This window comes from Colobus angolensis, unplaced genomic scaffold (assembly GCF_000951035.1).
Source record: "Colobus angolensis palliatus isolate OR3802 unplaced genomic scaffold, Cang.pa_1.0 Scaffold19, whole genome shotgun sequence".
Lineage (NCBI taxonomy): Eukaryota > Metazoa > Chordata > Mammalia > Primates > Cercopithecidae > Colobus > Colobus angolensis.
This window is the reverse complement of record NW_012115043.1, coordinates 3,661,098-3,679,140: the sequence shown is the minus strand read 5'-3', so window position 1 is coordinate 3,679,140 and position 18,043 is coordinate 3,661,098. Positions and strand designations below refer to the sequence as shown.

Genomic DNA, 18,043 nt, shown 5'->3' with positions numbered 1-18,043 from the left:
TTGTCTTGAACTCCATGAAGAAGTCAAGTTAAAAAAAAAAAAAAAAAAAAAGACCTTGATATAAACCTTGGTAGCATTCTAACCATTTTTAACAAAATGACCTTTGAATATCATCAATCTAGTCAAACAACTGGCAATAAGTGATTTCTGACTGACAGCTGAGACATCTTAGGTTCTCATCACTCACCTTTGACACCTGGTTCTGCAACCTAGGGCAACCACTTCACTTTTCATGCCACAATCACTCCATTTATAAACTGACTGTATTAGGTGATTTTTAAGGGTCTTTCCAGCCCTAACCTTCAGTGATATTTTTCCCTCACCCTCGCATCTAATCAATTAACCTGTCAAGCCAGTTATTATAAGTCATCATAAGCAAGTCATGGCAAAGCCGCCACATAAACATTTCAAATTCATCCACGTCTCCCATGCCCACTCATAATGCTTTGTTCAGGCCCCCATCATTGCTCACCTAAAGTGGGACAAGAATACCTAGTGCTGAGAGATGAGGTTCTAAAGTTAACATCAGAGTCCCAAATCAAGAATAGGACTAAATGGGCTGGGTGCGGTGCTCATGCCTGTAATCCCAGCATTTTGGGAGGCCGAGGTGGGTGGATCACTTGAGGTCAGGAGTTGGAGACCAGTCTGGCCAACATGATGAAACCCCATCCCTACTAAAAATACAAGAATATGATTAAATGAGAGGTGTGAAAACACATGGGCCTGGCACGGAGGAGGTGCTCAGTGAATATTTGCTGCTTTTGAATCTGAAACCAGCCTCAAGTGACCCACCTGGATCTCATTCCCTGAAAGTTATGGAGGAGGAGTTCACAGTGAAACACTGGGATTGCGAATGCACCCTGCTGTGTGCCCTGCCCCAGACACTAGGTGCTGCAGGAACAAAGACTTGGCAGCATCCCCTAAAGGGCTGACAGTCTAGAGGGGGAGATAGGAACCCCTGTGCACAAAACAAGCATGCCTCAGGCGGTGTCTTCAATGGAAAGACCAGATGGAGAACAGAACAATTATCTGAGCAAATCAGGCAAGCCTGCTGTTAAGGAAAAGGCTGAAGAAAATTTGTCCTCCTGTTTCCTTTGAGAACCAAGGGGTTAGGGCAGCCAGAGGAAGCAAAAGTATTTCAGCTCTAGAAACAGAGTTCTGGTCTGTGCTGTATGATCTTAGGCAAACTATGAGGCTGCTTTTTTTATCTCAGTATCTTCATCCGTAAAATGGAGATAGAGTAATACCAACCTTGCACAAACCTACCCACCTACTGGATTAAGTTGTTGTGAGGTTCAATAGAACAATTGCCGATGGGGAAAACAGTTATTAAGGGGGTGACCTAATAGCTAACATAGACAACGTGCCTCCTAAGAATCTGCTCTGAAAGGAAATGTTTAGTCATCATAAAAAGCATCTGTAATGAACCTTGTTTAATTTTATTTATTTCCCTATTTTTATTAAATAGAGTTTGGGTCTCATTATGTTGCCCAGGATCGTCTCGAACTCCTGGCCTCAAGCAGCTTCCCACCTTGGCCTCCCAAAGTGCTGAAATTACAGGCATGAGCCACTGTGTCCGGCCTGCATTATAAATGATAAAGTTCAGTAAAGGCTGGGTGTGGTAGCTCATACCTGTAATTTCAGCACTTTGGGAGGCCGAGGTGGGCGGATCACGAGGTCAGGAGTGCAAGACCAGCCTGGCCAAGACGGTGAAACCCCATGTCTACTAAAAATACAAAAACATTAACCAGGCTTGGTGGCTGGCGCCTATAATCCCAGCTACTCCAGAGGCCGAGGCAGGGAATTGCTTGAACCTGCGAGGCGGAGGTTGCAGTGAGCCGAGTTCGCACCACTGCACTCCAGCCTGGGTGACAGAGTGAGACTCCATCTCAAAAAATAATAATAATAAAATAAAAAATAATTATAAGGCAATTTCATGCGCATTTATTTTGTTTACAAAACCCTGTCAGTACTATCATTTGCTCCTTTTACACTTAAGGATACTGAGATTTTGCTCCTTTTACACTTAAATTAAGAGAGCTTAACCTACTCATTGCAGTTCCCACTGTGAGGTCCAGATTTAAGCTCTCTGACTCCTTGGTTCTCACTCTTTTCCCTACACTGTGCTGCCTTCCTATTAAAATCCTAATTACCAAAGCATTAATATTATTAACATAAATATTAATAATGTTTGTTATATATGTTTCCCTTTGATCAAGGACACTAAAACCTCAAAGTAGAAACTCTGAAAAAAAAGTCTGACATGCAAGAATAGCAAGTTCACTTTCTCACATAAAGGGAAAGTAGCTGTCCCCATCTGGTTTACATTTCATGCCATACAGCAGGAAATATTTAAGTTGACAAATAGGATATTTACAACTGCAACAGATACTTGGCAGTTAGTTTTTAACAATTGTTGCAAATGTGATTTATTTGCTATTATAAAAGGGTATTACTGTGTGAATATGACTCCTGAAATTAGCTTCAGTTTAGCAAGGGGCCTTGACAGCTTGACCTCTTAATATCCTTATAATGACGCCATTTACATTCAATGCTTACTCAAGTCACTCACTGCTAGATTTGTTTGAAAGGAGTCCACTCTAGGGCAGATGTATTATGTATTTTAACACACAGAGTTGGTGAGTGGGGCAAATGTAGGCCTTCTAAGAGGAAAAACTGTTTAATCAAGTCTTCATGAAAATGTGTTAGTGTCCAACTTCCTACAGTGAAAATGCATTATGCTAATTACAGCATACTCCAGAAATACTTCATGTTTTCTCCACAAGACATTTTCATGGCATGTCTTAACACAAACATGTTCTGATCCTCTGCAACTTTAGTTTTTAATTTCACTGGAGAACTGTTACACAGGATAAGGATTGGCTGGGCCAGGATCAGAGAATGGGAAGAACGTAGACTTGGAGTCAGTTAGAATTGGATTCAGATCCCAACACCACCACTTCCTAATTCAATGGACTTGGGTACCTCCCTGAACCTCAGTTTCTTCATCTGTGACATGGGGTTGTTATTTTTTAGGCTGCCACAGAGATCCGAGATATTTATATCCAGCTTCATAAAACTGTAGGTACTTGATACATGGGGCCAGTCGTGTTTTTGTTGCTTGTTTAAAGCTCAAATGTCACCTTCATGATGCAGCCCTGACTTCATTAGACAAATCCAGTCTGTCCTTTCTTTCTGCTTCAATAGTACTTTGTTCCACCCCATTATTTTATCACATATAACACTGTATTGTTTAATTGGATATGTATGTATCTGTCCATCTGTCTTCACCTTTTTTTTTTTTTTTTTTTGAGATGGAGTCCCACTCTGCCACCCAGGCTGGAGTATAGTGGTGTGATCTCGCCTCACTGAAACCTCCGCCTCCCAGGTTCAAACAATTCTCATGCCTCAGCCTCCCAAGTATCTGAGATTACAGGCGCACGCCACTCTGCCCAGCTAACTTTTGTATTTTTAGTAGAGATGGCGTTTTGCCATGTTGGCCAGGCTGGTCTCAGGTGATTCTCCCGCCTCGGCCTCCCAAAGTGCTGGGATTACAGATGTGAGCCACCGTGCCCAGCCTGTCTCCACCTTCGTGATGGCAGGGCCTATGCCTATTTACCTTTGACTCCCCAGTGACTAGGATGATGATATGCCTTGAACATTGAACTGAGAAGGATTCCAGGGGTGCTTCTGGATTAAATGTGGGGGTGGAGGATGACAAGGGCAATTAACGTTGATCTGCCACAGGAGAGGGAAGAAGTAACACATGACCTACTTTTATCATTGCCAGTTTAGCACATAGTAGCTGCTCAGTAAATATTTGTCAAACGAATTAATGGACATTACTCAGTTACCTAGCAGTTGACATTAACTTAACTAAGGTCTATTTTTTAAAGCATTTGAATTTTTATTTTTATTGCATCATAGTATTCTTCTAATAACACTGTGATACAGCTAGGATAAGGTGTTATCACCAATTGACAATTGAGAGTACTGTGACATTGTAGGATTGGTAAAATAAGATTACCCTTCACTCTCATGAGAAAATGGGGATAGACCTAAGACTTAGAGGCCAACCATAAGTTTCCCTTAAATATCATATTGAGGTTCCCAGAGGGGCTGTCACTGCTTTTTCCAAAATCAGGGCAAACTGCCCTTTCTCATATTCATCACTCTTTTCCCCTCTTTCTGCTCTACTGTAGTTCCCCACCCTCCAAAGCTTCTGTCCAGTCTCATTTTCTCAGTAGAAAACCTGGCACTGACCATGTGCACTGACCTGTAGGCCATGGGCAGAAAAATCAAAGTCAACATGAGCTTTTCAAGGCTTCGCATCTCTGTCAGATTGTCTTGACCAAGTATTTCTGTAACTTCCCGCAAGAACGTTGAATCTTCTGAATCAGACTCCATTTCTCAGTTGAACAATGTAGAAACAGAAGCAAAAACGTCTACTCTATTAAGACACATGGTCACTGGTTTCACTTAGTCTGATGTAGTTTGGCCTGGTTAGGCAGAGGTGGGGCCTTCGCTACTGTTTGCTGATCTCACCCTCACTTCTACCGCTCCTGTTTTAATCAGGTGTGGGCAACCGGCCTTAACCTCGCATATAGTGACCAGCTGGCCCTGACTCAACTCACCTTATACCTGACAAACGGCCATCTGGATTGCAGTTTGAGCACCCTGGAAGTGCCCCGCTTTGTTCCAAAGGAAAGGAAGAAAACCAACCGCATTAGTGCGCTCTCAGTGCCGGTAAGCAAGAGATGCTTCCTGAAGGTTCTCGGTGTTCAGCAACACCAACTGCCACTGCCTGAGGTCTGTCTAGGAGCCAGGCTCTTTGAGTACAGGAAGAAGAGAGAGCCTCAGGCAAGTCACTGGACCTGTCTGAGCAGGGTCTGGAATTGCGAATATGTTGGTCAGAGGAAAGGGAGAAGCCATTCCCGGATGAAGCTGCAATCTGTGGAAATGCGAAAGAGCATGGGGCTCTCCTCTCCTTTTTCTGGGCGGGTACACCTACACCCATTGCCTCAACTACCAGCTGTTTCGCACAAAACCCATATTGTTCTAGCCCAAGTCTCTTTTGTGAGCTTCAGATTCGTGGGTCCAAAATTCCATAGATCATATCTAAAACTGCATCCCTTTCGTCTTTCTTCCTCCTGTACTTCCTGTTAGTGGATCAGGCCAGAGGCTGATAAGATAACCCCCAGCCCCACATCCAGTCAGCAAGCAGGGCATGTTGAGTCTAGCTGCTAAAATGCCACTAACCCGACCCCTCCTCTCTCTCCACAAAGATGGTGTCTTAGTTTCGGCTTCCGCCATCTCACACCTGTATTCCTCTTAAGATTGCCTGTCCCTGCCTGTCCCCTCCACCTAAACAGACATGGCAGCCAAGGTAGTAAGGTGAAAAACCAGTCTGAGCATGTTGTTCCCTTGTGTGTGATTGTGAATGGACTCCTGTGATCTTCAGGAAAATCCCACTTCTCAGCTTGGTTAAGGAGCCCCATCATTATCCGCCTCTTGCCACAGCTGCTGCCTACCCTTCTCGTCACTAGCTCCATCGGTGAAGGGGCTGGGGCCAGAGTCCTGGGGCTGGCTGCAGGTTACCAACCTCAGCACCCTGAGTAACAAAGGCCATAGCCCTGTGGAGACAGTGGGCGCTTGATTGAACAGGCTACGTTGGTCATGGAGACAGAGAACAAAGGCCAAGGGGACCAGATGCCCTTTGTGCAAGAGTGTATTGGGGACTCTTTGGCCACACTGCTCTCACAGCTGCCAGAGGATTTCTTTGGCCTTTCCTTACAAAAGTGGGCTTCATACTTTTTTGCAAATGAAACTCTACTTGAAATCCAAATATGTCAAACAGATAAAAGAGGAACTCTAGTGATTAATGGGACGCAACACGAGTGTCCCAGAGATACTTTTTCCAAGCGGTCTCCTTCCTCTCTGGTGAACCCCTTTGGGTCCAGGAGACACCTCTGGATTTGAATAACCTTTGTTTGACTCTTCCCAGGATCTCTGCAGTCACCATAAGGAGGGTACCTGATGTCTTGGGGGGCACAGGCAGCCTCCTCCTTCCCCTCTTCTTCATCCAGTTGTTCAGTGAGTTACCAGGAAGAACCTTGCTCACAGGAATCCCCTTGATCTCATTTCCTGAGTAAGAAGAGAAGCAGAGTGGGGCTAGAGAGGAGAAACAGACCTCTTTTAATTATGACCCAGGCCTTTGCTAAGAGGCTTTCATGTCCAACTCCACCTGTGGCCTCCATCCTCACCAAAGAGACCTGAGAGACCCTATGTTCAATGCTAGAGGGAGAGACAGCAGTGACAATTGAGCCCTTCTGGCCTAAGTCTATGCCATTTCTGCAAGAAGCTGGGGGTCAGGTGTGGTGGCTTGCACCTATAATCCCAGCACTTTGGGAGGCTGAGGCAGGCAGATCATTTGAGCCTACGAGTTCTAGACCAGCCTAGGCAACATGGCAAAACCCTGTCTCCACAAAAATACAAAAATTAGCCAGGCATGGTGGAGCATGCCTATAATCCTAGCTACTGGGGAGGCTGAGACAGGAGGATCACTTGAGCCCTGGAGGTCAAGGCTGCAGTGAGTCATGATCGTGCCATTGCACTCCAGCCTGGGTGACAGAGTGAGACTCTATCTCAAATAAGTAAATAAAATAAAAAGCTGGAAGCAGAGTGGTATTCAGCGCAAGACTTCCAAAGACAATTGCAGCTTTTAAGTATGTTGCTTCAGAAGGCTATCAGCAGAAGTTGTGCTTTGAATGAGAAGCACTCCCCCACTTTCCCCATGTTGCCCATAGGTTTCATTCCTAGCTATAGGCAACATTCTTCTGTGATCAAGTCTTAAACACTTTTAGGAACTGCATGCACACAAAAGGGAGGCATTATGATCTTCAATAAGGCAAATGCCTCTTCAATCACTGGAGAAAAGCTATGCAGGTTTTCTGATGTAGGAATAAATTGAAAGTGCTTTTCATTTTAGAAAGATATAAACAGATATTCCCACCTTGGTGCCACTATGCTTGGGTTGTGCACACACCCTCCTGTGCATATGTACACACATGATCAGCGATTTTTTAAAAAAGAAGCATGTGCACATGCATACACAGTACAACTCACAAGCAAATCGAAGCTTCCGGAACAAGTGTGAACAGACTATGATGCCGTCAAGTTTATGATCAGGCAGTTGACAGCCTCCTTCAAAGGACTGAAAAGATTGAAGGAGAAGAAAATGAACAGATGAAACCACAATGATAATCAGAGCACATTCAGAACTAATGCCTATAAAATGCTTCTAGTGTGGGTCCTTTTCTTTAATAATATGCTCTATAGAAGGAAAGCAAACACCTTCCTGGACTCTCGGAAGAGCTGTTGTCTCATCTCAGAAACAGGTGGCAGAACTGTCACTCAGACCCGTTTAGACCAGGTGAATGGGTTTCTGATTCACTGACCTCCACAAAGAACCACAACAAGACCTGATAAATCCCAGATGTGCATGTTTTAGAAATGAAAAGGAATCGCCTAACAGTGTTTTAACTTTCAATTAATGTTCTGTCCAAACCGGCATCAATCACCACCCTTTTCTGTCAGTTTTCACTCTTCCTCGCTCTTTCTGGACCCTCCATACCATGGTTGGTGAGTGTCCAAAAGGGAACATCTTTGCAAACATCTAACACAACCCAAGTCATTTATACACATTTTAGCAGCACATGATCTATAATGAATGATTAAGTAAAACCTTTTGTGTTAAATTATGATGTTAATAATGATTCTGTCTCCTGTAATTTATTATAAATTCTCAAATGCTTCTGGTTTGATTTTGATAGAATGCAACAACAACAGAGTTTATATGATGACTTTATTTTTAGAACTCCTTCTTTGAAGGCACACATTTCCCTGCTACTGCTGCTACTGTAATTATGTACAAAACCAATCACTCATTAGAGTTAGGATACATTATCTTCTAGACAGATGAGGCTAAATAAGCAACACATTAATAATTCAGAGAGCAGTTCATTATGCATGTGGATGCCTGCTTCGTAACTGAAATAAGAACCTCATCAGCCTCTGCCAACCCTTAAACAATAGTTCTGTGTTATTGCAGCCACATTCAAGTTTACGCTTGTTAAACTGCTACTTGGATTATTTTATCAAACATTCATTTATTTGTGGTCCCTTACTGCCGAGAACAGATTTTGGAAGCTCCTTTTTTAAGTTAATGATTTGAGCAATGGGTGTTATTAATTCTCAGAATATTATAAACATGATTAATTTTCAGGCAGAGATTTATTACATAAGGATTTCAACTATGTCAACTGAAATGCATCACTGTCAAAACAAGTATCATGGCGAAAATAGAATATGTTCCACACTTCAAGTGCTGGTGCTCAGAACTAAATCAATTTAAATTGTGGCTGAAGCAAAATTATATTCTCCAGTGAAAAGGAGTATTTTGAGCTTCCTTTATTTAGCTTGAAGCATTCTTGTTAGATTGTGATTTAGAAAGGTAGTTTAATAAGACTAGACTTCTACCAAGAATATTTTGTCTTTTATTTTTTTCTCTTGTTTTACTAGAAAAGGCTAACCTCTGAAATTCTCACCCATTCCAAATGTGGCCAGTGGAAATTTGGAGTGAAGAGTACTGGTCTGGGAGTTAGGGATCATGAGTTCTGATCTTCTCTTCTGGCCTCAGTTTCCTCATGTGTAAAATAAAGGAGGGCTACATGATCCCCAAGGTCACTTGAGGGATTTGATTTTTATGGGGCCTATAGAAAGGACTGCACCAAGCCTGGCCCCGGCAGCCTCATGTGTTGTGGATGGCTGAAGGAAGGGACATCTCCTGTGTGGGGACACAGGAAGGGCCCATCCCTCTATACTACAGCCTTCACTTAAGAGGTCTTTTTCTTGCAGGATCTTTTAGAAACGAGTAATATTGTAACAGGTTATATTCTAAGTTCTCATCAGCCTTTACCTTAGCCATCAGTTACTACTTTCAGCAAGAATCAACTACAAGTAAATTCTGCAGATATTTATCCAACGCCTATTTTGTGCCAGGCACTCTACTAAGCACAGAGGATATAAGGGTGAGTAGCTAAGCACTCCAGTTTATCAAAGGACACAGAGCTTTTACTCCACCCCAAGTACTTTACTAAGTGCTTTCCAAGAATCTTTTTGCAGTCCAATGTATTAGACAGGTGCTGTTATTATGCTCATTTTTAGAGAGGAAGGCGAGGTTAAGAGATGTTAAGCATTTGTTAAAGGTCAGTAAGCAAGCGAGTAGGGAAGCCAAGATTTAACCTCAGCCTGTGTTTAATTGTCATGTGTTCGAACATGCCTTGCATCGGCTGAGGATCAGTGATTCAGCCCCAGAGTGGAGCCTGTGCTCACCCCTAAAGAAGTCCCTTGTTGAGGCCATTGAGAAAGCTATTCTTTGAAAGGAGGATGTATTTCCCAGTGTGACGAGGTTGTCTCCAGGAATATTGCCATTATCCATTGGCTTCTCGTCTGCTCTGAGCTCAGCCTCAGCTTCTGAGTCTCACACAGAAGCACTAAATAGACTGGATGTTCATAGAGGAGTCTTAGATTTTAAAAAGGACATGTAACTGGACATGGTTTCCTATACATAGCACAGATTTCCAAGCAAATAACACAGAGCATGGAAAAGAGCATGTCACTTATACCACGAACCATGTAGAAAAGCTTGACTATGTTTTTTTAAAAAATGAACAGTTCACACACTAAAAATAGGTATGAAATATACATCTTCAACTTTTCCAAATCAAGTTTAATGGGGTTCTCATTTAATTTTTTGAAATACATAATATAGTCACATGGTTCAAAAGGCAAAAGGTGGAAGCGGTCACACATTGACAAACCTCCTTCCCATTGACTAGTTCCCACCTCAACCTACAAAGTTAACCACCATTCTGTGTCTATATAACCTTTCAGAGCATCTTTTTACATACACAAGTAAATACACATACAGGTGATCCTTTTCCCCCTTTTATGCCCAAAATGTAGCCTATAATACATACTGTTCTGAATCTCACTTTTTTCTTTGGAGAGCTTTCTTTAACACTTCATAAAAATGTTCTCATTTCTTTTTTTTCAGATTCAGACACCTGAGCAGTATCATTTCTTTTTTATAGCAACATGTTATTCCATTGCATGGATGTGCCATAATTTGTCTACCCCATGGGTAGATTTTTGGGTTGTTTCCAGTTTTTTCCTATTACAGTGCTGCAGTGAATAACTTTGTATATATATCACCTGGCACATTTCAGATATATCTTAGAATATATACCATAAAGTGGAATTTTGGCTCAAAGGACATAAGCATTTTTAATTTCAACAGATATTTCCAAATCATGAAATCATGATTTCTTTTTTGATCCTTGTCAAACCTAGATAAATTGTACAGCATCAGAAGAGACTAGTTTTTACAAATCAACCTCTTAATAATGATGTTTTCTATTTGTATAATGCTTTATACTTTAATTATACATGAGCTTATTTGATCCCCATGATAACCCCAAGAAATCGATGTCAAGGATTATTATATCCATTTTACAGAATAGGAAACTGAGGCTAAGCAAGTTTAAGTGAGCTGCCCAAGTCATAAAGGTGGTACATAGCAAAGCCCAGGTCTTCTGATTCAAGTCACCTTCCGATGGAAAGGTTTATTGGTTAGTTGATCAGTTTTTTTAAGTGAAAATAATTGCTAACATTCATTGAGAGCTTACTACGTGCCAGACACTATTCCAAGGTCTTTATATTCTCACCTAATCCTCCTCTCAATACTCCTATGCTATTCACTTGTGCTATCAGGCTGGATATAAGACAACCCTAGGTGATTGATAGTTTTTTCCTGTATAAACTGTGCAGTTGGCTAAGTCTTCTAAAAAGTAGGTGTATCTTGTAAGTATTATTCTAATGCATTTATTTAGCACTTAATATGTGCCGGGACTTTCACCAAGCATCAGGAGTCAAAGATACTTGACAAAGTCCCTATCCTTAAGGAGCTGAAAAGCAAGGCCATAGAGAGAGAGATGTTGCTATTAAAATAGATAACATACACAAGGAAATACCACAAGGCCTCATTTAAATGCCATTTGAGTGACAGACCCTCAGCTTGCTGCCAGAGTTCTCAGGGGAAATGACTGTGAACTGGCAGGGACAGGGAACACTTTACTGAAAACATAGAACATGATCCTGCCTTAAAGACTAGAACAGTTACTAACTGGCAGGGATGGGAGGACGTCCCCTAGTAGATGGGACAGAGTCCAAAGAAACCTGTGGTCTGCTAGGAAAAGGCAATGAACCAGTTGGACTGGAGCACAGAATTGGGGAAGTGCGGAGCAGGAGAAGTAGTTGGAAGGGGGCACTGAGCAAGTTTGGGGAGGTTTACCCACCACACCGGGGTCTGAATTTCACCTTGAAGGTGAAAAGGCCTGAATATTTCTGAGTAGAAGGATGACACTGACCAACCTTTGTTAGGGGAAAATGATTAATCTGGTGATACTGTTCAGAATCCCAGGAGAAGGGGGAAGAGTGGGGGGAAAAGCAGCCTGGGAAGTTACATTTATTGTAGATCCAAAATCCTTTCAAAGGAATGACAGCAAAAATAGTAGCTACCATTTATCAGGTTCCAGGCACTGCAGTAGGTGCTTATTTAATCATCAGAAGACAGAGAATTTCAATGATCTGTTCAAGATCACACACATAGTAAGTGGCCTTGTCAGGTTTTGAACTTCTTTCTCACTTCATATAACCTTTCCACTCTTTCCACTACAGAATTATGCTTGTATCCTCACCTCTAACTCTCCAGGCAATAAAGGTCTGGACTAGGATGGTGATGGTTATGGAAAAGAAGGTTGGGAGACATGTACCAAATATGCTGGCTCTTCTTTCAGATTCTTTATGCATCGCAAGCCCTGGTCTGGGAGGAGGGGGAGTTGCACTCTGCATCTCTAGTGAAGAAGAAACCTCAGGGTAGCCCGCCCTTACGTGTTGTCTAGCAATCATGTACTACTGGACAGTAAGCTCTTCTGCTGTGCTTTGGAGCCAAGATACATAGTATTGCTAGATCGTGCTACCACATGCCTGCCTGCCTACCTCTATTGCTGGCTGGGGTCTGGTCTTGGTTTTTCTTTATATACTATGGCAGCATCAGACAAGTTTATAAGACAAAAATAACCTTGGAATTATCTTGTGAATTCATGGCAATTACCATGCAATTACATGCTCAGTAACCACAATGGAATTCAAGAGTGTTTACAGTTCACTTCCATGTGCAAAAGCCCATGCTTCTGGGCTTTTCAGTGTGAAGGTGAGAGCATGGCCAGCCTGGTATGGCAGGGCGAGCAGGCCTGGTGGCCATGCCCTTCCAGACATACTGGCCAGCTGGGCCAGAACTTCTCCAAGCCAGTTCTTGTTACCCCACCAATTACTCCTGCTTAGTCCACCAGAGCCATGCTGTCCTCCAGCAGGCAAGACCCAGAGCAACTGCCCTGAGTTGTCCTCCTCTAAGGATGGCGTGACTGTCCCCTGTGCGTTGTAATAATCACCTGCTTTTGCCCCAAAGTATTTATCAATGGGCAGTGTCTTTCTTGAATTACTTAAATTTCTTGAATTCAAATTATCCTTTGAAGAGTCTCTTAAGAGGGAAGAGCTATCCACCTAATCTATTTCATTTATTCATTCTCTTTTATGTAATAAACACCGAGTGCCTGTTCTGTGCTGGTATCATGCCCAAACCGGATATTCAGAAACCAAACAGCGCCTGCCCCCAAACAGCGCCTGCCCTCAGAAAACTCCCAGTCATGGAAGGGAGACAACCAAGGGAACAACTCATGATAGGTCAGGGTGACAGTGTACAGCTGTGAGGCATATGAGGGTCAAATCAGATTTCTGTTGTTAGAAAAATCCCAATGGCTACAAATGGGACCCTACAAGGTGGGTACACAACTCAAGATGTATTAGCCTGTGGAGGCCTAACACATTTGCAGATGTGGACTCTACTTGCATTTAGGATGAGCAGCCTTAACTGGCGGTATTGATGATATGACCTTCGGACACAGGACTTGATGTCAATGTTGAAGAAAAACATGCTCCCCCAATCATGTGTCGGGGGAGCATGTCACCAAAAGTGCCACGAAATCTGAGAGAGAGAGAGAGAGAGAGTGTGTGTGTGTGTGTGTGTGTGGAGAGGGAGAGAGAGATGCAGGAGAGGAAAGGATGTCTATTCTCTGCAGAACACTCAGTCAGCCCTAATTCCCCTGCGTTATCTCAGAGACAGGAGGTGAGCCGGAGGCCTGATTATAATGCATGTCAGGTCACTACGATTCCTTATGGCCAGCTCCAGACCAGGTGCGCCTCCTTTTCCTACTCCTGTTCCAAGTCACTGCACAAGTCCGGGTACCTAGTTGCCCAGCACCTGTGCACCACCACAGTTCAAGAACCAAGCCAGGAACCTTTATCTTCTATGCCCTAAGGTTGGCCATGGCCCTATATGCAGTCTTCCACATTTCCAGCTATCCAGAGAAAAACAGTTGATTGACTAAGGCAAATATCACATCTCACAAAGAACATGCTATAAAACTGCCAGGATCCAGTACTTCATCTGGTACATGTTAAATGTTAAATGTTTTCAGGAAATACGTAATGACAGCACTTTGGCCCTACTATCACCATTCTCTTTGGCATGGCTTTCACTGATAGACAAACAAGATAAAGAAGAGCAGTTTCCCCAAAGAAAGAAAGCAGCATCAAATTTCTAATGTTGGCCACCTCAAGGAGGTGATCCATGCTCAGTGACTTGCTGCCAAAGGTTGAAGTATGGGAAGAGCGGGAAAATACCTTTACAGCAGAGAAACCTGTAAAGTTTTTTCACAAACTTCAAAAGCCACTGTAGCCAGGTGATAAAGGTTAACGTCATCAGTGATAAGTCACACTGATACCATCTATCTACCCTAGATACGAAGTGAGGAAAATGGCAGTTTGCCCATGTGGTCTTCCTCTCAAAAACACATTACTACAGTCTAATCAGGAGAAAAACATCAGACAAACTGAAATTGAGAGAGATTTCACAAAATGCTTGCCCATTGCTCCTCAGAACTGTTAAGATCATCAAACACAGGGAAAGTCTGTGAAGCCATCACAGCCCAGAGAAACCTAAGGAGAGATGACAACTAGTTATGGTGTGGTATCTTAGATGGGATCCTGAAACAGAAGAAAGGAATCAGGGAAAAATGAATGAAATAGAAATAAAGTATGGATTTACGTTAATAGTAATGTAGGGCCAGGTGTGGTGGCTCACACCGGTAATCCCAGCATTTTGGGAGGCCAAGGCTGGCAGATTGCTTGAGCTAGGAGTTCAAGATCAGCCTGGGCAACATAGTGAGACCCTGTCTCTACAAAAAATAATAAAATTAGCCATGTGTGGTGGCACACACCTGTAGTCCCAGCTACTTGGGAGGCTGAAGCAGGAGAATCACTTAAGCCCAGGAGGCACAGGTTGCAGAGAGCCCAGATTGCGCCACTGCACTCCAGCCTGGGTGACAGAGTGAGACCCTGTCTCAAAAAATAAAAAGTAATGTAGCAATTTGTTCCCTTAGTTGTGACAAATGTATCATAGCAATGTAAGATGTTAACAATAGAAGGACTGGGTGTGGGGGATATAGGAACTCTCAGAATTACCTTTGCAATTTTCTTGTTAATCTACAAGTATTCAAAAATTATAAGTTTATTTAAATATCTGTTTAATATTCAGTTGTGCTCCTTTCCAGACGCTGGCAACCAGTCGTTATGCGGTGATGACCACCCAGCTAAGACACAGCAATCTCTCACTGGTTTTCCACTACGTTTTTCTCCAGATCTGTAGGGCCCATGGCATTGGCTATGATCTGGAGGTATGAAGGGTTACAGTTGGCCAGGGGTGGACCAAAGGCATGCCTGTGGGTGATCTATGTAGCTAATAATTTGGTGCCCCTTCAAATAGATATTCTTTAATATTAGTTTGACGTGTCTGTAGAGGAAGGCTGATTGCTGCTTGGGGAAGAGCAGATACGCAACTCCACAGAAAGTAGCACTTAGTCCTGGAAAGTTCTACTTCGTCACCAATCTTGCACACCCACTTTGGTAAAGCAGAAGCCATGCAAGCTCTCCAGACTTAGGATGCATTTTGGGGACCACCTCATGATCCTGAAGCAGGCCCTGAGCTTCTTGATCCCACCCAAAGCTGCTTATCAATGAATAGCTTCTGTCTTAGTCTGCTGGGGCTGCCATAACAATATAGCACAAGCTAAATGGCTTGAACCACAGAAATGTTTTCTCACTGTCTGGCAGCTGGTACATCCAAGGACAAGGCACTGGCAGATTTCGTTCCCGGTGAGGGCTTGCTTCCTGGCTTGTAAATGGCTGCCTCCTTGTGGTGTCCTCACATATTGGAAGGAGAGAGAGAGATCTCTGTTGTCTCTTTTACAAGGTACCAGTTCTGTTAATCAGAGCGTCACGCCTACAACCTCATTTAACCTTAATCACTTCCTTAGAGGCCCTCCAATACAGTCACTTGGGAGGTTAGGACACATTTCAGTCTGTAGCATCCTCCTACCAACATAATGATAATTTATTTCTGAAGGGAGTGCTGATAAAAACCATTTTCTCTACTTTTGGTCTATTTCCAATGATACCGGGGCCCCTGCATAGCTGCTTTATCCTGATGTAGCTGACTAGGGGCAAGTGCAATGCAATGTCTCCTGTCAAAAACAGAACCTCCATTTTGTGCCTAGAGACTCATGTTACTCCAGAGAAATAGTTTCATGTTTTTCCACTTTGATTCAGATTTTCAAGTCTCTCACACTCAGGGCCATTCTAAGACCCTGAGTAACCCTGTACACTCTTACTTATGGAAGACCCACTTCACAGCACCTCAAACATCTTAAAATATATTCATCTCCCACATTAAATATAAGGTATATATAATGGCATAAGAATTGAGTAGTAACCAGTCGATCAGATGTTTTGATTTGTAGATATTCAGTTCTACATTTATTAACTTATATTCTTTATACTTGAGACCAGTACAATTTTCAAGGATCAAATTTTGTAAGTTCTATTTTTCTTTTTCTTTTTCTTTCTTTCTTTTTTTTTTTTTGAGACAGAGTCTCACTCTGTCGCCCAGGCTGGAGTGCAGTGGCTTGATCTCGGCTCACTGCAACCTCTGCCTCCTCGATTCAAGCAATTCTCCTGCCTCAGCCTCCTGAGTATCTGGGATTACGACGGGCATGTGCCACCATGCCTGGCTAATTTTTGTATTTTTAGTAGAGACAGGGTTTCCCCATGTTGGCCAGGATGGTCTCGATCTCTTGACCTCGTGATCCGCCCGCCTCAGCCTCCCAAAGTGCTGGGATTACAGGCGTGAGCCACCGCACCCAGTCCCAAAATTTATACATTCTTTAAAAGCATGCAGACCTTCAGCATGAGGCCAAGTGAATAGAATGGTCTGGCTGACCCTTGGCAATCCCCAGCAGGCTGCCAGGCACTGTCAGGGCACATGAGACTCTTTGATTAGATGGATTCGTGCTGTTTGCAGACACATAAAGTGGAGTTTGGATCCCCTTGCAAATTACATTAAAATTGATAAAATAAAGAGAGAATGAAGAAGCCAGATTGAACTGATTTACCTGAAATTAATTGTTACATCTGCTACATACAATCCCTTTGGAATTAAACAGTTTTTAGCCCCAAACTGATTAGACCAAAACACTTCCACATACCAGAAGATGGTTAAATCTAACTCTAACTTTATCTGAATCTATTTGTTTTATTTTATTCTAAAATATCAAAAGTAGAACAACTCTGTAAAAAGGCATATTTGGCAGGGACAGTCTCCTGCCCTTCCCGCCCCTCCCCCGCCAAAAGTGCTTCATTACTTTCTATTGCCTGAAATTATTATTAGAGATTTATTTCTTGAGCTTAAGACTTTATATTTGACTGAAGTTCAAGTACCCTTGGGGTAAGTAAAGCACCAAACTTTATAGGTTATTTACTCCTTAGTCTCTGAGTTGATTGGAACTATTTCCAAGAGCAGATTTTATAGGGGAAACAGATGGCTAAGGCCGGGGGAAGCACGTGGATGGTGCAGAGGAGAGGGTTCCACTGAGGGTCAGGGAGCTCACTGAAGACAGCTACAGAAAAGGCAAACAGAGGCCAAGCGCAGTGGCTCATACCTGTAATCCCAGCACTTTGGGAGGCCGAGGTGGGTGGATCACCTGAGGTCAGGAGTTTGAGTCCAGCCTGGCCAACATGGTGAAGCTCCATGTCTACTAAAAATTAGCCAAGCGTGGTGGCGTGCACCTGTAATCCCAGCTACTCAGGAGGCTGAGGCAGGAGAATCACTTGAACCTAGGAGGCAGAGGTTGCAGTGCGCTGAGATTGTGCCACTGCTCTGCAGCCTGGGCCACAGAGTGAGACTCTGTCTCAAAAAAAAAAAAAAAAAAGGAAAGAAAGAAAAGGCAGACAGGGGCACCGAAGACACTTCCAGCAGAGTTCCACAGACTCACCTCCAGGCCACCCATGCACAACAACTTAAAAACGGATGAAAGATAAAATGAGAAAGAAGAAGAAATATAGATAAGAGCAACAGATGATGAAACAATGCAAAGAAGAAGAAAAAGATAACAGAAGAAAAGAGAGAGGAGAAAATCCAGAGACAGAGCATCCACTGAAAGAGGAGGAGGGGATAATCAGAAAGAAAAGGAGCAGATAAGCCGGATGCGGTAGCTCACACCTGTACTCCCAGCACTTTGGGAGGCCGAGGCAAGTGGATCACGAGGTCAGGAGATCGAGACCATCCTGGCCAACATGGTGAAACCCCGACTGTACTAAAAATACAAAAATTAGCTGGGTGTGTTGGCAGGCACCTATAATGCTAGCTACCCGGGAGGCCCAGGCAGGAGAATGGCTTGAACCCGGGAGGCAGAGGTTGCAGTGAGCCGAGATCACACCACTGCACTCCAGCCTGTCGACAGAGCAAGAC

General features: G+C 43.2%; 1 protein-coding gene across 3 annotated transcripts in view; it reads left to right on the top strand.

Annotated features, from left to right (window-relative positions):
- Nucleotides 1–18,043, top strand: part of IQCH (IQ motif containing H) — a 265,552-nt gene that overhangs the window by 223,659 nt on the left and 23,850 nt on the right. For all 3 annotated transcript variants that reach the window (XM_011940351.1, XM_011940352.1, XM_011940350.1), the window contains 2 exons: nucleotides 4,576–4,746; nucleotides 14,793–14,915. In XM_011940351.1, coding sequence (XP_011795741.1) covers nucleotides 4,576–4,746; nucleotides 14,793–14,915 — 294 coding nt within the window. The remainder of the gene's footprint in view (nucleotides 1–4,575; nucleotides 4,747–14,792; nucleotides 14,916–18,043) is intronic.